The 24,494-nt window shown below is 43.9% G+C and overlaps 3 protein-coding genes across 4 annotated transcripts in view; 2 read left to right on the top strand and 1 right to left on the bottom strand.

The window, feature by feature from the left end:
* Positions 1–7,244, top strand: part of DCP1B (decapping mRNA 1B) — a 44,591-nt gene extending 37,347 nt beyond the window's left edge. The window contains exons 8-9 of one of the 2 annotated variants that reach the window (XM_083821295.1): positions 4,037–4,285; positions 6,137–7,244. In XM_083821295.1, coding sequence (XP_083677421.1) covers positions 4,037–4,285; positions 6,137–6,217 — 330 coding nt within the window. In that variant the 3' untranslated portion in view covers positions 6,218–7,244. The remainder of the gene's footprint in view (positions 1–4,036; positions 4,286–6,136) is intronic. The other variant, XM_083821294.1, reaches the window with a different exon arrangement.
* The window catches only part of LOC310892960 (uncharacterized protein), a 284,028-nt gene that overhangs the window by 148,353 nt on the left and 111,181 nt on the right, over positions 1–24,494 (bottom strand). The gene's annotated exons all lie outside the window — the stretch shown is intronic.
* The window catches only part of CACNA2D4 (calcium voltage-gated channel auxiliary subunit alpha2delta 4), a 135,683-nt gene continuing 118,570 nt past the window's right edge, over positions 7,382–24,494 (top strand). The window contains exon 1 of the mRNA XM_083821291.1: positions 7,382–22,713. Coding sequence (XP_083677417.1) covers positions 22,607–22,713 — 107 coding nt within the window. The 5' untranslated portion in view covers positions 7,382–22,606. The remainder of the gene's footprint in view (positions 22,714–24,494) is intronic.

The following is a 24,494-nucleotide window of genomic DNA, read 5'->3' as shown; positions in this document are numbered from 1 at the left end:
AAAAATCACATTAAAGGAACATCCCAGATCCATCAGCAGTGCTAAGAAAATTAAAGCAATAGTGTTCTGCACAATTGACACATTACAAGTCCAATTTTAAATTGGCTTCTGCATCTCCATCTGGTGTAAGAACTGCGATCTCCCACGTGGAGAGGAAGAGACCAGTTACAAAAAAAAAAAAAAAACACACAACAAAAAAAGCAAACTAAGGAATAATACTCGGAAGCATTCATTCTGGTGCCAGCCCTATTCTGAGAAGTATTCTTTATGCAGATGATGAGTAACGCGTGCTTAGGATGCAATAAAAAAGCATTAATCTGCAATGGGCTTTTAAACATGTTCTTAGTATTAAGCATAAGTTATCCTGATTATAGATACATGCGTGCTTAAGAGTTTATGTTAATCAGAATTAGTTTTAAAAGTGCTTGCAATAACCTTGACACAAATCTATCTTTTCTTCAGAAGGCCACTTATATTGCTTGCCACTTACATTGCTTACCACTTATCTCATTTCTTGGAGCATTTTCCATCAAAAATGTGTTTTCTACCTAGTATGTTACGTACTCTGAACAAGTGTATGGTACATAGTAGCTAAAATGATATGATGCTCTCATCAAAGATACCTATTATCTTAACTGCTGTTTCATCATGAGATTATAAACGTGTGCAGGAGGAATACAGTAGCTATTTTAAACTTGTCTTGAAAAGTAATTTAAGATTCTGTAGTTAAGCATCAATAAAAATTGTTTGGATTATACTTGGGAGAGACAAAGCAACGTTAACATTAGCATTATAGTGCTAATATATATATATAATATATATATATATATATATAATATATATATAGTGCTTTAACAGCAGCTGTCTTTAAAGTTCCTGAACCATTCCTAGATAAAATGTTCTTAGTTCTAAATAATGGCCCTACAATGAGTGAGAGGCCCACAGCATCCACTGGGTGCTGATGGTCCAGAGGAGCACCTGATGCGCCTGGAATTGTGCACATGTGGGAAGCAGCACCAGGTCCCAGTGTCCATTACAGGAGATCCACGCACCAGGTCCCAGTCTCCATTACAGGAGATCCATGCGTTTCTTAGTTCATAGTGTTAGGAGAATTTGTCAGCTCTAATTCTGTCTAGCTGCCAGCAGCCATGAAGAATATCAAACATATCGTAGTGAACATTTGTGCTTCAGAGAAGGTATACTATGTGCTGCAACAATTATCTTGCACAGTTTTCATTGTTCTTACTTCATTATGGCACAACTGGTGGTAGACTGCTACGCTGTTGTTAGTGACTCAGAGATTTAAGTATTGACCTGATAAAGCTGGAAGTAATCCAGGGAGGCTGCAACCCACAAGCAACTCGGGTTAGATTCTGTGAGAAAGGAGTTGATCAGCACTGTTTTGGAAGGGCTGTTATGTCTTGTGAAAAATTGCTCAAAGCTAAAAGATTGGCTTGACGGCCATATGCTCCTACAGAGCATTTTCAGTGCATGCAGCAAGAGCTTGCTGCTATAGGAATTACACTAGTAATGTCACTCTAGCGTCCCACATTTCCTCATGGGCATCAGTTGTCCAAGTGGCTAAAGGTGATCTGAACTCTGAATCTGAACTGAAATTTTGCCTTTATGCTTTAAAAAGCAACCATCCTGTTTATGTAAAAGCTTGTTAAGTGTCAGAAGCTTTGAGCACAATCTCTTAGGAAAAAAAAAAAAAGTACATTTTAATGTTTGAACACAAAACCAAATAGTATGCACTGAAAAAACGCCTGTATTTTCTATTTGTCTCCTGAGGCAAATGCTCCAAGTATAGCAGTAACCTGTAGACACTAGCTGTGTCACCAGTAGATGGCAATATTGCTTATTCCATATAGCTTCCATATGGTTGGCAAGTTCTACCAAAAAGCTGTTTTTATCCAGGAAAAGCAAATAATATTTGATATATGTGTTGTGGTTTAACAGACGTGTGTTTGACAGTAGTAACCATTTAGTACTAAGAACGTGGTTTGTCTCAGGTTTTGTTTATTTGTCTCAGACTAGGGAGAAGTGTCCTTTGATTTCAAAGGACATGTCATTTAGGTCTTTGACATAGTCTGTCTTAAACTGTCTCACTAGTATAAGACAGACCTTATCTCTTCCAGCTGCTCAGCACCGTTCCTTTGCTGGAGGTTCCTACCCTTGCAGGGCAGTTTGTATACGCATTCTTTAAATCCCATTAGGAAAAATCAACTGGTTTAAGCTAACCCTGCCAGTTTCACTTGAGGTAAATTAAAGAGGAGTTACATGAGCTGCATGGATGAGTAGATCAGAAGTGTTGCGGTAAGTGTCTGGAAGCAGCCAGTCTTCCACGGGTACTTTTACAGGAAAATATGTGTGCACAGCCTGAAGGTCTCGCTCTGCAGAAGTATGTCTCTATGGACTTGTGATGGTTTTCTTTTAAAATGAACATTGGTTTTGAAGCATAGGTGCACAAACGTACATACTACCTTACTGTTTTGGAAGCAAACCTGCAATAAGTTAGGAATATCTTAACTCATTCAGGAACTTGAAAGGCAGACTTGATGATTTTGCATGTCATGGGGTAGAAAAAAAGCTGTGGGTAGAGAGTTTCATTTCTAAGTAGTACTCTGTATTTGAGAAAAAATATTAACTTAAAAGCGAACTTGAAGATTTTCGCATAAGGTGCATATTGCATGCTTTCTATATACGTGAGTCTTTCCAGGCCCCTAGTCTTTTTGCTTCCTTCAATTTAGCATAAATGAACCTGAGATCTCATTGATGCTCATTGATTCTTTCTATATCTTTTATATTGCAGCCAAACTAATATTATTCAGAAACGTCTCGTGTAGAGCATTCAACTAGGGGTAAGAAGAGCTACCCCCAAAAATGTTTTTTAATATTGAACTACATTGTTTTGCCTACCTAGGAAATCAACCTCAGATTTATTTCCTTAGTTTTAATTTTTCTTGCAATGTTTGAAATCCGGGACACAAAGTAGAGTGCTCCTATAGGCTTTTACCTTCATGGAGCAGCAATAAATCATGCTTCAATTCCAAGCATGGTGGAATTTCTTTGTACCTTTTGTTCTTTGGAACAAAAAAAAATTGAAGATTGGGTACTTGAATACTGAGGAGATGGCTGATTAGGTGAGGATTTATTACTAGTTACATGCAGAAAGCTCCAACATCTACGAACTTAGTGAATAAACTTTGTTATGTCATATGTTATATCTGCTACTATTGATCAGTCCTGCATGTTTTAGAGTTGCAAGATGTATCACAGAATTTAAACATAAAAATTCTTTGACATCTATATTTGCGGGTTGGCATGGATATGACACAGAGAGAACTTGCAGAACTACAGCAGCATCTGGGTTTTCCTTCTCTTTTAGGGCCTTTTTGACTTTCTGAGCTGAATGTTGGTTAGGAGTCAGTTTTGTTTCTGACAGTGCCACCAGCTCACTGCAGCTCTTATAAATCACTTACCTGTTTTCTTTTCCACTCTCCTTATATAAAAGGAGGACATGTGAGTGTGTGTTTGTATGTATATACGTGTGCTTATATGTACATACATATGTGTGTATCCACATATAAAAAGTAATCTGAAAGTTACAGTTAGCAAATGCTTTCTAGTACTGGGTACAAAGATTAGTCTTTAATATTGGTATTTGTATGTAGGCAAGCATATTCTCGAAGATCAAACTTAAGGACTTACTGTCCCTATGTGGAAAACTTTACGTCTGCATTTTCTAAGAATGCTGATTATTTAATAGTGGCCTGATTTCTGTTATAAAATGCTCCTGTACTCAGATTATTTGCCTATCAGACTGTATCATATTTGAATCCATTGTTACGTTTTACTGCGAGTTGGATGGAAGACCTTTTAATTGGGAATTGGACCATATAGGGGTCCTGAACAAGAGTTTCATGTAACTGGACCAATCTCCAGCAATTTCTGTACCTGTTGCAGTTTTAATCATCTTAATTCCTTTGGAATTAATTAGATAAGTTAATTGGTTACTTGATTTTTATATGGACAGGTAATCTCACCTCAGCGCATTCCTGCCACTGTGACTCCTACTTTGTTGATGTCCCCAATGGTGTTCACTCAGTCCACACCTACTCCAGCAAAAGCAAATGAAAGTGGGCGGTTAGCAGCATCAAACCAAGAACCTGCTGCTAGCTCAGCCAGCCTTCTCCTGCCGCTGCAAACCCCAGAGCCAGCTGTGGTCAACAGCAGCTCAATGACAAAGATACAGCTGCAAGAAACACTTTTACACCTGATCCAGGTAAAATGCCAGGAATTCTTCTGCTTTGCTTTAAATCCTTATTCCTATTTTGCTCTAAGCACCTGGACACCTAATCAGTTGCATCCATCTGTCTAGAGGCTAAATGGATAATTAAAATATATGCTGGAAGTTGTGCTACTTACGGCTGTGCGTTAATGGAGCACTATGACATATACAGGGGAGGTAGTAACCTCTCTTTGCACACTGCTGGCTTAACTGCATTTTGATTAATGAACGTAGTTTGGGGATCAGGAAAGATAGTAAATTTGAAGGAAAAGGATAAAAGTGACTGAAAGCTTCATAAGGCTGGCCTATGAGCCAGAGAGATACCTGTTATATTTTTAGCTAAGGATAAATAAAGGGTGATTATTCTACCTGCCAGACACTTCAGAGATGCAGCTTAGCAGTGAAAGAAACTAAGATGGGAAGTGTAAGCAACTTTAAAATATGGGTTAGATAACCTAAAAATATACTAGTTCAGTCTACTCAGTATAATTCTCTACTTCAAATGCTAAAATTCCTCTTGCTGCAGTTATTCAGGTTCAAATCCAACAAAACATGTCAACATATAGGAGACGATTGTTACTGCTCTGAGATGGTATGAATGATTATGATTTATTTTCTGTGACTTGCTCTGAGATGAATACCTGAAGAGCAGAGGTTGAGGAGAGGCTGTATAGCTAAAGAACTGGCTATAACACGTAATGAATAGAGACACAGGTTTAAGGGTCCAACTTGTAGGCCAAAGCTGTGCCTATATGGCTTGGCATTAACATAAAAGTCTTTATTGGAATTCTGATTTGTCTCGCTTAAAATGCAGTTTAAATTATAGACCCAGAAAGAAAATAGTATCTTTAAGAAACCAGAGGTTTTTCTCATTTTCTCCTGTGTTCTTAGTTTGCAATTAAAAACCAAAAATATCACATTATCCTGTCTTTACATACTAAGAATATCTGGATAGTAGGAAAACCATATATAAAGTTAAAAAAGAAATTAGTCAAGAAAACTTAGATTCTGCATTCTGAAACTGTATTTGTAAAATGTATATTCGATCCTGCTGTTCTTGATAATAGTTAGGATTAACTGCATTATCTGGAAATTACTTAAAGTCTAAAAATGTGATGCTGATTGCCAATTGTTTAGGTGTTATTTTCAGTTGTATAAAACTACAATCTCAGATGCTCATGATTTTCTTCAAGGGGTATCTTGATTTTAATCATCTTCATATATTTATGTAAGCTACATAAGACTTTCTCTCTTAATGTGAGTTGACCAGTTCTTGCAAAATGATCTTCAGAAGGCAAAAGTTAAACAAGCATCAGAGGAAAAGGAGCAGCATCAGTTAGGAGAGTTAAGTCTAAAAGAGCTAAACCAGGTGCAAGGATTGGCTCAGGTAGGATTTGGTGTACCCAGGGTGTTTCACTGTTCCTTCAGACATACTTGGAATTATCGCTGAACTAATGGGGGAAACTACTTAAGGAAATCCCTAGGTAAATGAGAAGAGAAGAAATGAGAGTGTTGTATAATCACTGCAATATCATGCAAGAATAGTATACTCAAATCCAATGAGAGTTTGGAATGTCTGCTTTCTGTCTATTCATTACTACTTACAGAGATATTCATGCTTGCCACGACAGAATTTATATACCCATGTAGTTCCTCAAAGTCTTGGAAATAGTACATGTATATATTTTTGGTAAAGGAAATAGACTTCCTATTGGTCGCTTCTTAAGACAGAGCAAGGTTGAAAGGCGTTTTGTACATAAAACTGGAGGAAAAAAAAAAGAACAAAACAAAAATCTATACTCAGGGATGTCTGCCTTGCAGTAACAATTGTGTTTTGTTTTTCAGAACGATGACAACTTCTTAAATATTATTTATGAAGCATATCTCTTCAGTGTGAGAAAGGCGGCAATGAAGAAGTCTATGTGAAAGATGATTTTTTAAATTAAATTTCTGTTATTTCCTGAATCCCAGGAAAAAGGTTTCAAAATTTTCGAGTGATGCTATGTTTAAAGAAACGAGTGGTCTTAGGCACTTTGCATACACATAGATTTTGCTTGTTGTCAGGTACATGCTGTACTGAGAAAGAAGTGGGCAGAAACGGATTGTGCCTTCAGGGATGAGAGAGTCACAATGCTGAAGACTTAATCAAAAAATATCTTAAATTATTTTGCTTAGAGCGGCCCATGGTTAGAATTGGTTTTCCTGCATAAAGTCTCTGTTCTCAGAATTCACTTTCCTTTTTTACTTATAGCATGGTCACTTACTGACAAGGTATTTGACATGAATTTTCTCTGAGAAGTCATACGCCACTTTCACAGTGAACTATGCCCATTTCTGACCACATGGTGGCAATGTTGGACTATTTTTAGGAAAGTGAAAATGCTGGTGAAATTCTGGAACTGAAAGTCGTAGGTAAACTGTTATGTCATCTTACTTAGTTGTCTGCAGAGCAATTTAGAAGAAATGTCATGACTTTTCCCCAGATTTTTGTAGAAAAATCTTTTTCTATTTTAACAGGAGTATTTTTAGCTAGCCATAGAAATGGGACTCTGCAGGTGTTTTAAAGAATTGGGGGGAGGGTTTTGTTTGTGAATGTACTTGCTATCAGCATAGCTTGGGGGGGGGGGCACTGGATTCATGTTTCTATTATTCTAGATCCAATCTGTATTATTATAAGCAATGTGCAACTTTGTTAAGGGGGAGACTACATGGTGTAAAAGTCCTGTTAATTTTTTAGCGCGTTCCTGGAGCACAGTGATTTCATTGACCCATTTTTAAAGAAAATAAAATGGATAATCCCTACAATGTGGTGATTTTATTTTATTGTACCATGGACTATATATTTAGATTTGTTGGGATCACTTGTATTTCTTTGACTCTGAAATGTTTTTACACTTGGCAGAAGAGACATTAATGAGACCTTAAATCAATTAGAATAAATGACTGAAAGAAATTTGCTGTATATTCTTATTAACATCTATTGCTGAAGTGTGAGTTTACTACAGTTTAGGAACCCCAAGTTGTTGCTGAGGAGATGTTTCTTTTATGGGTGCCAGGAGCCTGACATGTAATGCATAAATGAGTATATGTTCTTCTTGGCTTTAGGTAGGTACAACTCACTCGCTTTATCTGTGAAGAAAAGGTTCTTCAGTGTAAATTAAGATGTAGGTTTCAATTAATATGTAACTATGGTGGTAAATAGTTGCCCCTATTACCTGTATATCATGCCTTTTTCAGGGTGGGATGGCGGTGGTATTACTCACGTTCCTTGGGAAAGCCTGTAAACTAAATTTTAAAAAATAATAATAATAAAGAACTACTCTCTTTATACAACACAAGTGAAGAATCCCAAGAGACTCGTGCCTGTGATAATGCTAGACTTTTCCTACCTGAAGTAGCTCATAGAAAGCAAGGTGTATTCTGGTTCCGTTTGTAACCAAATTGCTCACAATTCTTTCAGATTCAGTGAAAAGAACGTGTTGCATGGGTATCAGCAAGGGCAGACCTTAAAGACAGGAAGCCCTGTAGCCATTATGATTTATGTGATTCTACTGAATTAATTCGAATAACTTCTGAATGAACTGGTGTGAAATAAATTGGAATCTGCACAAAGGAGTTTTTGAGATACATAAATATGTGCCTAATGTCTGTGGTTATGGATTATTTGACAGTACAATTTAGAGATGATGGGGATGCATAGTTAAGACCTCATTTGACATGTAGAACTTCTTGTAAATGGCGGGTAAAAATAATCCCTTAGTATCTCTGACTGTGTTTGTGATTGGTTTTCTACTTATGGGAGAAACACTTATTTACCAAAAAAAGCTATTTTGATGCATGAATTTTAAGAACATCCTTATTTATTGCTTTTCAGAGTAAGGCGTCATTTTAAAAAACTTATAGGAATTTTTTTAAAAAATACCTGTTAACTCTTGACATGTATGATGACAGTAGTATTGGCACTACACTGAACAAGCTGAGGCATATCTTAAAGCAGACAAGGGTAAAGTTAGTTCAGGGTTTCTACTTGCTGCCCTCTCTTCTGGTTATGGCTACACTGAATAACAATGATGGAACTGTTTTTCTCACATTCTCACTGCTCTAAGGGGTAGCTGGGATTCTTCAGGTGGTGTAAACTTGCTTTTTGCGAGGTTTACAAGGGTAGTTGCTACGTGAAGGAGATGTCATTTTAGTTGACTTGCATACTTACAAAAACAACAGAGGTAAGAATGTAGAACAGGCTCATAAAGAAATATTCTCAATTCTGTGATAACAATCAAAAGGGGAAGAGCATTGAAAGAGCTGAATCGAAGCCAAATTTGTTGCCTAGCTTTCTATTTCAGATAGCCGAATCTGCATCTTCAGAGACATTTGGGAACTGGATTCATACCAGTGTGACCTTTATCACCTTTATGCATTAATCCCAGTCTCAGCATCAAGGTTCTCAGTGTATTTCCACTTAACTACTGCCCACTTCCTTACAAAATTCCATACCTATTGAACTAGAGAGAGAAGATGAGGAGTAGAAAGTCAATGACATGCTGGAACATAATCTCTAACTAATTCTGTCGGTGTTTATCATGGAAATCCGTAATGTTCAGTGAAAGCATCCAAACCTTTCCTCAGGCCCTTCTCACAGAAAAATCAAATCCTTAATTTGATTTTTATTCATTAGCTCTCTATTGCTTCTCTCTCTTCTCTTCCTTGTTGTTGCAAAGGGGATAATTAAAATTGCACAGCAAAATAAAATTTTTCAAGGAGCAGGATGCAGCTGAATAAGCAGGGTGCTTCGTCTCCTCTGACAGCCTATTTACGTTGTGTTGAGCTTTGAATTTCAGTCACAAGTGCAGTGGGTATTCTAGATATCTTTGTCCCTCTAGGATATTAAAACAATAGTTTAATATTTTAGCAAACTTGGAAAAATTTGCCACAGAAAAGACAAAAGAGATTTTTCAGCAAGCATTTGAGGCTCTGATGTTGCAAATGTTATGAGAAGGCAGCAGCTTTACCCAGAGGGATTCCTGAAACCTAGAGAAAAGGCAAAATTCTAGTCATTGAAGTAAATAATGCACTAAAAAATTAATCCTCAGTCAACATACAAATAACTTTACTGCTAGTCCTGACTAAGGACTTTTAAGAGACTCGTGAGTGCCAGCCTTTTCCAAACTGTTATGGCTATCTCCAACAGGCTTGTTCTGACCTCTGAGCATAAATCTGCATGGAGTGGAGTTGGGAGTACAGAAGGGAACTTGATATGTGCAAACAGGAGCAAAATGCAGTCCTGCAAGACACTGAAGAAACAAAGGCTGTAGTTTTATAAACACTTTAAGCTGGCTGTGCTGTTGAAGAGGCATCACATCCCAGCCACCCACTCTTGGCTGCTTACTCCTGCTCCCACACTGGTCTTTCCTTCCATTTTCCATTATTTTTCTCCTTTTTTGTTTTGATTAAGGCAGCTACGTGGTAAAATGTGTTGCAGCAGAAGAGTTGAGGTTAAGACTCCCTGTGCTCAGAGGTTGGTTTAAACGTAGATGGATTTAGTGGGCAGCAGCACAGGCACCTGCACTGGTCTGAGGATGTGGGTGTGGAGCATGTGGATAAACGAGTGGGATCTGCAGAGAAGAAAGTGAGGTGGGAAGGTTGAGCTGCTCTGTTGCCTTAAACTGATTTGAATTTCTGTGAAACTGATCTAAACGCCGTTTGCCTCTTCATGTGGTACTCAGAAGATGCCACAAAGATCGAAATGTGACTTCATTGTTGTGCCCTACCTTGGCTGTTTGTGAAAGTCATGAAAGTGTTTGCAGATACCTCCACAAAGGTTAAGTATTGTTTGTAAGCCTTAACTCTCTAGGCTCTGCGTAGAGGCAGTGCAAGGACAGGATCCTCTTGAGGGCAAGCCTGAGTACAAACCTAATTTAGCCAGGGAGATTAGATTGAGTGGGCTAAAGTTAGCCTCTGCAAGCACCTTCCACAGCACCACCACTGTCTTGTACTGAAACTACTGACAGCTGAGCCAGCCCCTACTTCTCCTCACAATACAGCAGCTTTTTGGGTGAATTTTCCCTTGTTATTTTTCGTTGTTGTTGTTTAATTTAATGGAGACTACCATCAAGCCTCAACAGACTGTTCGGATACAAATCTTCCTGGTATGGAAGTGAATGAGAAATGCAAGAAACAGATGGTTTTTGTGTGTATGGCTGAGAAAACTACTGAAACGAACAGGAAATGAGCAGTGGTAAGATAAAGGGGGGAAGGGGGAAAAGTATATATATTTTAGGTCATTTTAAAGAACAGGTTTTTGAGAAAAAGTGTGTCCTGTATATGATCACCTTTACATTTTAGCTCATGGAAAGAATTCTAGTTGTAAGTAATCTACATTCTTACTTTTAAAGCTGAGTAACACCATAAAGGCTTCCAAAGAATGAATTTAGAATAAGCATCTGGTATACACAATAGGAAGTCATTACATGGGTTTTGGGAGTAACAGCCTCAGTCACACATAATAAACAAATAATTGAAATTATTTGGGTCGTGCATTGATTAAAATCCTTCTTATATTAGGGCACAAATTCTACAAAATCAAAGTAAGTTCTGAGTTCATGACAATGTGTGCGCACTAACAATATTTTCAATAGAGACAGGAAAAAAACACCTCACGTTGTGTGGTAGCTAACCAAAAGTCAAGCAATTGAAAATATCACAATTTCCCTTACTATCAGTAAGATAGCAGCCTGTTTTCAAGCCGTGAGGGAACTAGGGGAAACGATGACAACGTCCTGCAGCTGCTACCCTGTACACAGCTGGATGCTAAACCCGTGGCTAGATCCTACATAATTATTAACTCTTCTCTTTCCCAGGTATCACCACCCTGCATTTTAGGCCCATCAGCTGAGTGCAGAGCTCCTGTGCTTTGGCTTGAACTCTGCTGGTGTGCATCTCTCTTACTGCAAATAGCTTTGGGTATGGCTATCAGTGCCGTATTTCTTCACCTGGTACCTGAAATCTACTTACAAAACCTACTGAAATAGAGATGGATACCATTATTATGTCACTTCAAAACCTACCCCGTGTGCTTTTCTCCAGCACTTGCCTGTAAACACGGCATGTAGCAGGCAGGCAGGATGGAACATGCAGGCTCTTGGCAGCACTCCCAGTGTAGGGCTACTTGGGCTGGGAACAAAAGCTCTGCTTTCCTTCATTTTTACTGCTGCTTAGCAGTCTGACTCACTGACGGTCTCCTTCTTTCCACTTAGAGCAGTAGCCCCAGACCTACCACTTAGTAAAAGTGTCTGTGGTTCTCATTCGTCTAGAATTTTTATTATTTATTTGTTATGCCTGAGGATCTCCCCTTGGGTTCTTACCAGGCAAATCCTGCACTCCCTGGCCTCTCCCACTGATGCAGCGAGCTGTCGCTGAGAGTTTGAAGAGAGTTTGAATTAGAGGATGAGTCAGGGTGTAGTATCATAGCCGAAGTCTGGGATCCCATGCTTAGTGCTTACAGTTTGGCAATAGAGGTAGCAATTGCCACCTCTTTTCAGAGCTGTGTTTATATGCACAATTCACCATTTGTTCCCACTGTCTCATCCTCTTATGATAGCCTTTTTCCTTCCTGCTTTCACACCTGAGACACTAAGCTAATCCCTGGCTGCAGGGGGCTGTTAAATCCAGCAATCGAAAGTTCTTCAGTGTAAAGTCCCCTGAACAAGCCAGATGACCAAAGATGAAGAGAGTAAGCACTTACTTCTGAGCCATCAGCAGGCGGTCAAAGCAGAGCAGGCTTTGCAAAGAAGGGCACTTTGCAAGTGCTGCTGTGCATACCTTGAAGAAATCAGCTACCAAAATGAGAAGATTTCAGAGAGAAAACACCAGTTTAGGAGGTGATAGAAAGAGAAAAGTTGGGATTTCTTCTTGTTACACCACACATAACAACATGTTTCATTACACTGGTGCTGGGGGAGCAGGTCTCAATACAGAGGTGGTGGGATGAGGAAGATTGGCAGGGTCAGGTACAGGATGGAGGGACACAAAAGTTGTGGTCAATATTTAACTCACAGTGGTCTGTTCATTTTCAGGAGGATGACAAAAGTGGTGATTTCATAATCCACTTAAACATCTTGGGATGAGAGCTCTTGGATGATTTTAAAGGATTTCTGTTTCTTACGTACATTTTGTTTGTCTTCAGCATTGCTCTAAGAGTGTTCTTCTAAAAATAGCCAGATGACACAAAGTGCTTTTTATACAAATTATCCTTGCAAAGAAGAGAGAAAGAAGTATTATCTCCACCTAAAATTGTGGTGATGAGTGGTTACAATGGGTTTATGGTGGTCGCAGAAGAAGTCAACAGACACAGCCAGAGACTCAGCTGCACACCACTGGGGGCTCGCTCCTTTCTGCATCCCATAATTGTTTGTGGCAAACAGAGAGATCTCTACGTCTAGCCCAAACACCTCTCTTTCCCAGAAGCAGCTCTTCATAAGGGATCAGCAGGTTGTGTGGGCAGGGAAAGCTGGAAACAGCAAGGAACAGATAGAGGCAGCAGCACAGTGGCCAAAACTGAGCCCCAAGGCACGTGGGGGTTCAGGTGTTACATTTTCCCCTTCCCCTTCCCTGCAGCATCCCTCAGGCTGGGCAGCTTGTGCTGCTGAGGTGGCCTCCTGTAGGGCAGAACTGATGCAACCAGCAGGAGTGAACCAAGCAGCGATGGCGTTTCCACATGCAGTTCCTGCATCGATCAAAAAATGAATTACCGCTGCTCCGAGATGTACTCTCCCAGCTGCACGGCAGAGCCTGTGCCAGAGGCCACCCAGAGCAGGGCTCCCGTTGTCCTTCCCAGCCCACTGGCGTCAGCTCCTCGCTCGGCTCTTGTCTCGGAGCCTCCGCTGTGATTTGTGAGGTGCTGCTGCACTTCCTCCCTGTAAATGTTTTTCTTCTGCCAAATGGCTGCAGCAGCGCGATGGGAGTCCTAAAGGCTTTCTGATGGCCTGCCAGAGGTGAGCAATTGCTGCTGGCATTCCAGAAAAGAGCAGGGTTAACAGAAAGTCCATTTTCAGGGGGAGAGGAAAAGCGAAAAGCGTCCCCTCTGTCAGCTGCTCCCCTACAAACACAACTTTGCCAGAACAGGTTGGACTGTCAGGCTGTCGAGATCTGTTGCTGACCCTTTCATTGGCCAGCACAGCCTTCAGAGAAGCCTGGCAGCCCCATACAGCACTGGTCAGCAGTGCTGGAAACCCCTGTGAGTGACGAAATGTCCTCCCGGCTCCTGAAGACAGCATCCGTTCACCTTGTCTGCACGGAGCTGCGGCACAAAGACTGGCCTGGCTGCGTGCTCTCCAGCGCAGTGTCTGTGTTCGTTTCCACAGCTTATTGGCCCTGAACAGCCATCTGCACAACCTGCAATTTTCTAGTGCTAATAACAATTTTCTACTCGGTTAGTGTGTGCAGCACCATACTAAACCCAGCTGATCGCTGTTGTCCCTGCCAAAAAGCAGGGAAAGGGCTCCGCAGCTACTCCACCCCGTCAGCTTTCCTCACCGTCCTACACAATTAATCCTAGGGAATTTTTAGTTGCATCAACCTAAAATACTTCCTCTATTTCCATCTTATTCCATACTGGATGCATGAGGTTATTTTTTATGTTTTAGCCCGAACCTGAGCAGCAGTGTGTAGTACTTCAGAACACGCTGGCCTCCCCTCAGCGTTTTAGGAAGCATGTGAAAGGAGCGAGCTCTGTCCTGTGCTGAGCACCCTCGGCATATGTGTGTCAGCAAGAGGAGGAAGAGCAGCAGCCTGCCGCTTGCTGCTGGAGACATCCTCAGAGGGAAGGCTTTGGAAGTGAAGTGAATAACCTCCACATTTTGTGTTGCTGCCTGGGCAAACAAGGAGAAAGCAGCTGCTGGCAGATGTGAAGCCAGACATTAGCACACGGAAAAAAAAAAAAAAAGAAAAAAAAAAAAGAGAAAAAAAAAAAACAGCACAACTCTGGAAAACCTCTAGATGACAAGTGAAAGCTTACGGCACTTTAAAGACAGGACAAAGCTGACCAGAAACCGAAGACTTGCAAATAGCAGGGTTTGGAGTTGCCCCAGCAGAGGACTTGCTGAGTCCCAGGCACTGTGTCCATCTCAAGGGGGTGATGAGGGGCACCAGGGCTCCAGTTTTGGTGCTGACAGAGCCACTGCCAGCCTCAGCATTGCAGCTCCTGAACGTCCTGGGGCTTGCAGGCTTGGGGTATGAGCTGTGTAAGGGGAATGTGAGGTGTCCTGATGAGGTGTCCAGGTGAGGTGTCCTGGGGGTCCCGGTTAGGTGCAGCAACTAGCACAGCTCTCATGTACCCTGTGAGAGCCTCCTTGGGGACCTGCCCCTTCAGACCAGCAGTCACCAGTGTGCCCGGGCTGGCTCTGCTGGCTCCATCCATCACGGCTGTGGTCTTCATCCCTCGCAATGCTGTGCTTTGAAAATGGGCAAAGACCTTGTGGTCTAGTACCTCTTCAGGGCAGAAGTGCTCCATCACCATTACCGGCGGCAAGCTGTAACATCACACGTGTTTCACTGCTGCCTGCTATGACATTTTGGCCCTTACACAGACATGAAGTAGCTCAGTGGCTGTCAGAGCGTAATGCTGCACAGTGGAGTACAAGAGGAGACAGGAAATGCTTCTTCTTTCCAGTGGATTTATAGACCTGGCAAGCAGAGCAGACCTAGGTTTAAACTGCAGCTAGAAAAGGGAATCACTCCAAACCGGGAACACCAATTAACTCCGTCATCACTCGGACAAATTAAGCTGGGGGTAGAGCTGCAGCAAGCAGCCATTGCTAACGAGATTTCAGCAGGGGTCTGCCTACTTGCTGCACATCAGATTTCCCGTGCAGGAATCCCCAGGGCACGACTGTGCCTGGCTTTGGTCTGAAACCTGGGAGCCCCTGGCTCAGAGAGATGTTAGCTTCAGCCTTCGTGCTGTGCTAACCAGAAGGCAGGCAGTTGGAGTGTGTCTTTAGGAAACGGCGAATGACTTTAGACAGACATCAAGGCTTGGAATAAGGATTTTCTTTTTTGTTCCTTATGCATGCATTATCTATTTATCGATAGCTCTGGTAAACCTAAAATCCATTTTTTGTCACATGAAGTGAATGCATTTCTCAAACTCATCTCGAGCGTGCTGCAGACTGCCCTGTCCCCAGTCCAACTAAACAGTTTGCCGCGGTGCCGCCCTCTCTGTCGAGTGTCACACGTGCTGCCCAGCTGCCAACAACAGCAGGAAGAAGCAGAATAAGCGAGGCTGCTAGAAATTGATTGTTTCAGACATAGATTTTGCACATTGTTACGTGTTCCGGCAGGAGGAGAGAGGTGATTTGCTCTCGTAACATGTGTCTGTGTCCTGGCGAGTCACTCTTCCCTCTTGCACGTGTTTTCCTGCCTGCCCAGCACCCCTGTGGGCAGAGACCTCACCCTCAATGGGGGTCCCATGCTGTCAGACGGTGTCCAGGGGGTTAAAAAAGCAACAAAAACTGCTAGCGAGGAGTGCACTGGGTTGCTTCCTCAGCTAATTTGAGCTCCTTGAAGGAAATCAGGGGAGGCATTTAATGATTCTTCTGCGCTCAGCATGATTTGTATCTCCATCCTCTCAGGGCAGACTCGCAGCATTAAATCCTCTGGAGTGGAGGGGAAAATCTCTTTGAAAGCCTCTCGCTGAGCGAGACGCTGTCAGGCAGTGAGGGAAGGAAGGGTGAGTGTGTGCTACGAGAGCTGGCAGGTGACTGAGCTAATTACGGGCTCGGAGGCAATTTAGGGTGACGGGAAGTGACTGGAGTTGTCACCGGGGGTTCAGAGAAGCCCCCGTCCCACGGGCTGAAGGCCATTCCCCCCGGTCATGTCAGCAGTTGTGAATCAGGGAAACACCTTCCACTCGCTGCAGGGGAACAGCGGAGCAAAACGCAGGCTCCTTCGAAATGGTGCTAATCCGATGCGGAAAGCTTCTCCCAGCCTTTCTCTTCCTCAAGACTGTCAGGATATTTTTAATAACAATTGATGGCTGCCTAAACTCACAAACATGTTTTCATTAATATTCATGAAAGAATGGACTGTTTTTATCTACACTTACATCAGCGTGTGGTAAAATGTATCCAAAGCCCAGCTTTTATCTTTAATCGCACCAAAACTTGATCGCCTGTGATTTTTATGGGGAAAAAAAATAGTCCTGTTTTCAAAGGGGAAAAGCATGAAATGTTTTAATTTGTGACCTAGAATTTTGGCAAAGCTTCTCCCTTGTGTGAAATCAAAATGAAAGGAAAAAAAAAAAAAAGTAATCAAGCTTTTAAGATTTTTAATTGAGTTCTGAATATTCCAGCCATGCTGATGTACATTTCTACAATAGCTCCTGTCCAGACACTCAGTATCAGAAGCAAAAGAAAATAAATTAAAATTGCCAGAAAACTTTAAAAGATTACAAAACAATTAAAGGAGGCTTTCTGCATAGTCATTGCCCCTTATTTGTGCTATGGTCGCATGCTGCAGCTCTCTGGGGATCAGGCAAGGAAGCTGTATTTATTGTGCAAACCCACAGCCTCAGAGCCCGTTGTCATTATATGCTACACGGGGGGCAGCCGGCTCCTGTTTATTGATGCTATTTTCCCAGACAGGCTGGTGCTGATGCCCAAATTGCTACAGAGGTCTGCAGAGCCCTGCACCCAGCTCTGCTGCTCCGAGCCCAACCCGCTGCCATTGCTGGAGCAGGGACACCACTGCCCAGGGCTCCAGCTGACAACACAGGCCAAATAAATCAGGGAGGGACACAAAACACGGTGGATTGCTGGCTGTGACCACAGATAACCTGCTGAGTGAGGAGGCAGCCACCAGCCCTGCAAGAGCACAGAGAATCAGTGAGCATCCTGCACTCCCAAAGCAGCCTGCAGCCGTTCTCATAAATCCTCATCAGGATTTCAGAAAATAGGTAAGGTGGTAACATCAGACCACAAGGGCAGGTAACTCATCTCTGTCCCCCACATCTGCTGACCCTGACGGGGACACAGGAAAGGAGAGGAGGGACCCTCCTTTCTTCTAGCCTAGCCAGCCTGGAGCAACCCTAATTTAGCCCAAACACCGCTGTGCTGTTAACCTTGCAAAGTCCCAAATCCTCATTGACACACTGAGTGGGGAGAAGGAGGTATTTGCAGCATGTCCTCTGAGCAGGGTCATTGCATCATGCGTTTAATACAAAGGATTTGGCAACATGAAGGATGTTGTGAGACGCGCACTGAGTCAAGTGTTTTTGTGGCTGTGGAAATTAGCAGATTAAGTGGCATCATTTGGTTAGTCGCTTGATGCACCGCAGTTCCTGGGGCTCCCCGGGAAGCGAAGCCTCCTCCCTCGAAAAAGCTGTTCTAGCGCAGTCGCTTTACCAGGAGAGGCTTTAAACCCTTTTAAAATGGGGTTTCCCTTCCTCCTAATCAAGTTCCTTCAGGTCATGTGGATTCGAAATGGAAAAGATTAAGTTTAACCCTTTGGTAGAAGAGGGAGAAAGATAAAGCTGACTCACTATGGCTACCTTTGTGACAGGACCCTGGAAAGCTGCTGTCTGCTCACAGCTCTTCCCAAACTGAGCATCTGCTTTCACTTAATACTTCCTTTTTTTTTTTTTCCTTTTTCTTTTTTCTTCTTCTTGCCTTGCTCTGCCTTCAGAGACAGTGGGAGATGCTTCAGTGCTCCTTTTCTCCAAATTTCTCTCCCTTGGTGTCTCCCTGAGTGCCCTGAATGTCCTGCTGCTCTGAACACTGAGACTGCGCAGAGTTTTTTTGTTGTTGTTTTTTTTTAAATCTAGTTTCATCTTGGGGTATTTAAACAAGTCTAAATTTAGAGAAGAGCTGTGGGGAAAAAGAAAAAAAAAAAAGGAAAAGGCAAAGTAACCAGCCAAAGGCATTAATTAATATGACACCTACATGGCTGCTTCTATAAACAACAGGGAGAGCATGCAGCCTGCTGATGAACAATCTCCAGGCAGATATTTACAGAGCAGCCGTGTGGAATGGAGGTCTAAAGGGCCACGTTTGGCCAGACATCTGATGGTGCTCTGTAGGCCTGATGTTCATCCATTATTCGCTGCTCCATGAAATGCAGAAAATCAGATACAATACCTGCCTGTACACCCCCGGGGTTACACCAGGGGTAAATCTGTCCTGCTCTGCAAAGGGCTCAGTGAGGTATCAGTGCACCTGCTCTGCGGAGGGACATCAGGGTCCCCTTGTGACCACTGTCGCTCATCAGCCTGGTCTCCAACAGCAGAGGAACCCTTCCCCGCACCACGTCAGAGGGTATCCAGCATCTCCCCTGCAGCCAGATGGTACTAAAAGCAGCTAGTTTAAACCAGAACACACCTGGGAGTGAGGGGGTTGCCATTTTCCCATCAAGAGCAGTGAGAAAGTGGCAGTCAGGAAGATGGCTCAGCCAGCACCACCAGCCAGCACAGCTTCCAGCTCTCCATCTCCCAAACCGCCCAGGTAGGCCGCCAGCTGGGCAGACACCAGAGACCCACATCCACCACCCCATTGCAATGACCTCCCCGGGGCTCAGCTGGCCTTGGCGTGGTCTGGCCAAGAGGCAGGGCAGCACATGGAGGGGACGGGGATGGGGACAGAGATGCTTCTCCAGACCCCAGCCTGGGGGCCTGCCTCAAGTCTGCAGCCCTTTTCGCCCACTGAATCCACACCTCCACAAACTTGGCTCGCGAGTGCTAACCCTCCACAGCTCTGAAACCTGATCAGAAGAGATTTGCACGGCCAGCCAGTAAAACCACAAAAAAAAAGTGCTTTTCCTCCACTGGCTCTGGCGAGGGCCCCCTCCTCCTGGCTGCTGATGGGACAGGCAGATCAGATTCTCTGCTACTGGCAAAACACTGCACGGCTGCTTTCCAAACCACTCCAAAGAACAGTTAAACCCACTCAGGCAGGCCAGAGACATCGTCCTCGTATCTCACAAACAGGATACAGGCTTCAGCACAGCTGAGGGAGCAGTTTCACAAGCACAATATTTGAGCAGGGTAGAAAGGAGCTTTTGTACACGGATACTTAGCTAAGAGGTCCTGCCATGAGACAGAGAGAGGCACGAGGTTATGATCTCAGATAAATGCATCTGCTGTGAGCAAGATCACATAGTTTATTCCCATCAGTCCTTGCTTTAAGTTATAGAAAATGAAAACAAACAATTATTATTAAGCACTGATGCTGCTTTACGTTCAGGATGATGATGGAGCAAGACTTGCTTTGAGGCATGAGGTGGTGGCAAGCACGCAGCAAGATCCCAGTGTCTCCAGAATGAAAAATCAACTCAGCACACACATCCTACACCCTCTTCCCTGTCCTAATATCTAGAAAATGTCCCTGATGCTTGCTCCCTGTGGGCCCCGAGTGACTGCTGCAGAGTGCCCAGTGGATGGGGGCTCATCCCTGCCTCACCACATGGGCCACCTGGGAGGTGAACAGGGGGAAGAAGTGTCTGGTGACCAGCTCCAGTCAGACAAAGCTGGCAACACAAGCACCAGTACATGGACATGAGGATTCCTGGTGTCTTTAATAAACTGTCCTCATGCACCGCTTACACCAGAGTTTTGACTGTATTTGTTCTTTCGCTGGTCCTGACATTTGCCAGCACCTTCTCATAACAAGATAATCCAAACTGGGCTCAGTCAAATCAGAAATGAACAGAGCTGGTAAATCTTCCCTGTGCCTGTGAATACTGCACAAAATCACACTGGCACTTTTTATTGCCCTGTGGTTTTGCAAATTTAGCTCTCATTTTCTCTACTGTCTCACCCCATATCTCTTGCAACCTTCCTCAGATCCCCACACCTTGTTACATATTTGCTCTCATTCTTTCTCACAGGATTCATTTTCTTCCTTCCCAGGGTGACCCTGCTGTCGCTTATCTCCTTCCTGTGCTCCAGCTGTGCTCACACTGCAGCGCCTGAGCTCCGCAGAAGCATCTCGACAGACACTAATCCCATTAAGGGCTCTCGGTCACCTAGTGTCTTCCAGCTTTCCGTGCTATTTTCATTTCACCTTCAAATCCCATTCCCTTGCAACTTTAGACCATTAAGGAGTTAAGTGAGATACACCCATTAACTGATATCCATTAAACGAGATCAATCCAAATAAAAGAATTTGGGTCTCCCACTTCAGCGTGTTGCTGCATCTCCTTGGTTTTCCAAACACAGAGCAGGGCTCTTGCCAGAACCCATCTGGATTAAACTGGGTCCCAGCTGCAAATAGCACAAAATGACTGGAAGGGTTAGCAAAAAGATGCTGCAAAAATCACTCAGAATAACTATTTGTTTATGGCTCCTTGCAAAGTGGAGAGAAAATGCCATCTGAAATGTGGATTCTCCTGCCTTCAGATCTCTCTCTCTCTCTTTTCTTTTTTTTTTTTTTTTCCAGCATGTGAATTTTTATCATGTCCTCCCTGAAGTATCCAGAAAAATGTCCTGTTAGGCCTGGACTCTACCCTTCATTTTTAATCCTGGTAAATGAGAAATGAGACCTTGAGGGGTCGGTCTTCATAGACCCTCCTAGAAAAACCTTCTTTTCTTTTCAAGATGTAGAGAGAGGAGAAAGAGAAGGAGGAGGAAGAGGAGGAGGAAAAGCCAAAGAAGCCTGGTTCTGTGGCCCCCAGTGCCAGCAGCACGATCACAGTCCAGGGAAGAGCAACCAGCTCCTTCCATTCTCACAGGCCTTCACACCCCTTGTCTGCAATGAGTATTTATGGGAGGAAGATGTTTCTCCATCTTCAGGGTCCTCTTGGGTAGTCCGTGTCTGTGCTGGCCCCTGTTCACTGCAGGGCCCCCACAGCACATTTAGGACATTTGAGAAATGCATTGGTAAGATCCAGACCTGTCTGTCTATTACCTTTGTCTGCTAACGATGCCATTTGCTGTACAGCCACGTGGTACCCTGAAGGCACTGTCTGTAGAGTGTGAGTTTGTGTGTGTAGAAATTGATTTTTTGTAGATTTTAAGGTCTAAAAGAGCCATTTCAGCCTTCCCATGTAACCCTTTGCACAGCACAGATTTAAGACCATCATCTGGAAATTTCAGCCCTTCGGGCCCACAATATGTGCTTGAACAAGATTGTAACTTAAAAGACACTCAGTCTGGAGTAAAGATTGCAATAAATGCAGAAAACATACTGTCCTGGGGTGAGTCAGCCTTGTAATTATTTAATTGCTCACCCTGGGCTTTCAAGCCTCTACATCATACAATTTAACCTCGATTCCATGTATCACCATTTTATTTCCTTCTCTGTATTTTCTCTGCTACTTCTATTGTCCCATTTAATGTGTGGCACCAAAGCTGCACTCAGTAGCACATCTATAATAGGGGTCTTGTTTTTACTTCAGTAGTTTGACAGGCAGCTAACCCATTCACGTTCTTACCAGAAACTTGACAATCTATTATGGCTTTGCATTTTATATAAAACAAACCATTTTTAAAGGTGCAAAAGGTGATTGGAAGATATTCTAACAAACGGGTGAAAACATAGCCACCGGCTGTTCAACAGATCGCTCTCATCATTTATAATCTTTCCACTGCTCTATCTATAGTTATTTATAATTCATACTCCCCGTGATGATAATGAGCTTTTGAAGCGTGCCCCTCATCTGAGCGTGCACTTTGCTGCTCTCTGTTGTTCATCAAGTTCAGCTGTCGGCCTCCTTTAATTCATTGGTCCCCAGACACAGATCAAGGGATGGCAATCTCAATTGAGTGTTGCCCAAATGAAGAGGTTCGGCTATTAATAAATAATCGCTCACATTAGGAGGTGATTAATGGGCAGAGTCCTTCCTTGCTGCCCAATTCCTGTCCCCTCTGCTGGCCTGAATGGGGCCTCAAGACACCATGAGATGACGAACCAGTCTTGGGTGTGTGTTGGACACTGCCAAGGTGCCCGAGCAGGGCACTCAGCACCCTGTTGCATGGGAAGGAGAGATCAAAGGTCGGGGGGGGTTCAGGAGCGTGGATGCAACCCCTTTAAACCAGGCCACCCTGACCTCCGGCTGGAGAAGCCGAGACCCGTCTTCAGGAATCAGAGTAATCCCGGGTGATTTTATCCCACTCCACTTCCCTAAATCTGCGGCGGCTGCTGCTCGGCCAGGGGATTAAGGGGCTGGCAGGGGATTACGTAGACGCTGCAGCTCCAGGCACGGAGCTGCCTCCTGGTGCAGCCATTCCTCGGGGTGCCGGGCCTGCAGCATGGCGGGGACCGCGCGGGGACCCCCCTGGGGTGGCAAGAAGAGCAGAGACCCCCCGCGTCCTGCTGGCTGGTCCCCTCGCTGATGGTTGGCGCATGGAGGATGGGGCGCGGGGCTGTCCCGACGCTGCTGCTCTGCCTCTTCTGCCTCCTGCCCTCCACCCGGCCCCAGACCAAGATACCGCTGGAGACGTGAGTGCTTCCCTCGCATTTCGGCGTGGGGTGGGAGGGGACTGGCATTTCCCCGAGGCATTGTGAAAGGTGGCAGTGATGACCCCTGGAGAGGACACGGGCACAGGAGCCATGGATTCGGTTCCCAGCTCCAGTGCTGACGCTGAAGCCTCATTTTCCCTACTCGCCAAGCAGGGCAGTGACACCCATCTGCTTTAGATAAGCACTTGGACATCTTTTAATGCTCCACTTGCTGCATTGGGCAGTGGAAAGCAAAGCCAGAGCACAGGCACGTTCACAAGCCCCCAGCCCAGGTAATTTGGCCATGGAGGCAAACACAGGCAGCCTCAGAGCCTGTGCTGAGGGCTGCTCTCGCGGGTGCTGGCGTGCAGCCTGTGGGGACACAGCGCTGGCCAGGATATGGCCTGGGGAGCCATAGGTGTGGCGTGTTAGGATGATGACCCTTCTCTTCAACCCTTGAGCCAGATTGTGCAGAGCAAGGTCTGCAGCTCTTTTTACTGTTATATATCACTGGTACTGATCCCTGTGCTAGCCTGCTGTGCTGGGGGCTGAAAAAAGCAAGGGTTCACTGGTGCACACACGCGGCCTGCGTGATACACACTCGTATTTATCTGTGTGTTCTAATTCGTGTCAGTGGATGCTAAAGGGGGAGGCTGAATAGAGGACAGGGACCACGGCACCTTGTCTTGCCACTCTGCTCCACCTCAGAGCCCACCAGCAGGCTAGCAGGGCCCAGCAAGCTGAGCTTGTGGAAACCTCACCTTGTTAAGCTGATTTAGGCAAGTTAAATCCTGTAAGGATTAAAAACGTCAGCAAGGTGGTTGGTAAAAGTGCTTGGGGGGCATCTTCTCTAGGGCTGGGATGGGTTGGTCTGCACAGGGAAGGGGGATAGCGCAGGGAGGAGACAATGTTGCCATCAAGTTTCAGAAAGAGCTATGTCCTCTAGACCAACTCAAGTCCTCCGGAGCCAGAGTCAACACTTTGAGAAAGCATTTTATGTTCAAAAAGTACCAGTAAGACCCTTGCAGGTGTGCTCACCAGCATGGCCCACGTGATTACCAAGCGCTGCACCGAGGGGCTCTCAGGACACTTTGCCACCACCTTCATTTTGGCTGCCCTTACCAAACCCTGCCTCAGCAAAATTCTTCTCATTTGGGTTTCGCAGAAGGGATTCCCAGGTTGTGCAGAGCGGTGCCCAACCCACCCCACACCTCCACCTCTCTGTGCAGCCAGGGACGACAGCCTTCAAACTGCAGCAGTGTCCCTGTGCTCTTCAACGGGGCCTGGAGACAGGACCTTGAGATCCATATATTCCTCTCTCTCTTTGCTTGATAGAATAAAATCCAGCCTCTATTGTAGAATAAAATTAAAATACTACCTCAGCTGCAGAATAAAATTCAATCTCTAATAATTTCAGACTGTGGGAAAAAAAAAAAAAAAGAAAAAAAAAAGACTTTCTGTGCCCAGAGTAAATGCTGCATGGAAATACCTTCTGGCCTTGAAATCTGTGGCATTAAGAAGACAGCCTGTCCTTTCTGCTGTTTTTGCCACTGAATACAAGTGCAGGGATTACAGGCAGGCAATCTCTGACCAAATCCTTTTCTGATGTGTTTGGTTATAATGTGATAGCCCTTTACTACTGAGAAAACAGTTGCGTCACTTTGCACAATCTGGAACTTACTCATGTACAAGACTAAAGAATAAACAATGGAAAAAGAGCTTTTCTCCCCTGGTACTGAAACCAGACCAAGAGCTGAATTAATCCCTGGTGTTTCAAATCC

This window comes from Anser anser, assembly GCF_964211835.1.
Source record: "Anser anser genome assembly, chromosome: 1".
NCBI classification, from domain to species: domain Eukaryota; kingdom Metazoa; phylum Chordata; class Aves; order Anseriformes; family Anatidae; genus Anser; species Anser anser.
Note: the sequence above shows the minus strand (reverse complement) of the source record. Positions and strands in the feature narration are given on the sequence as shown.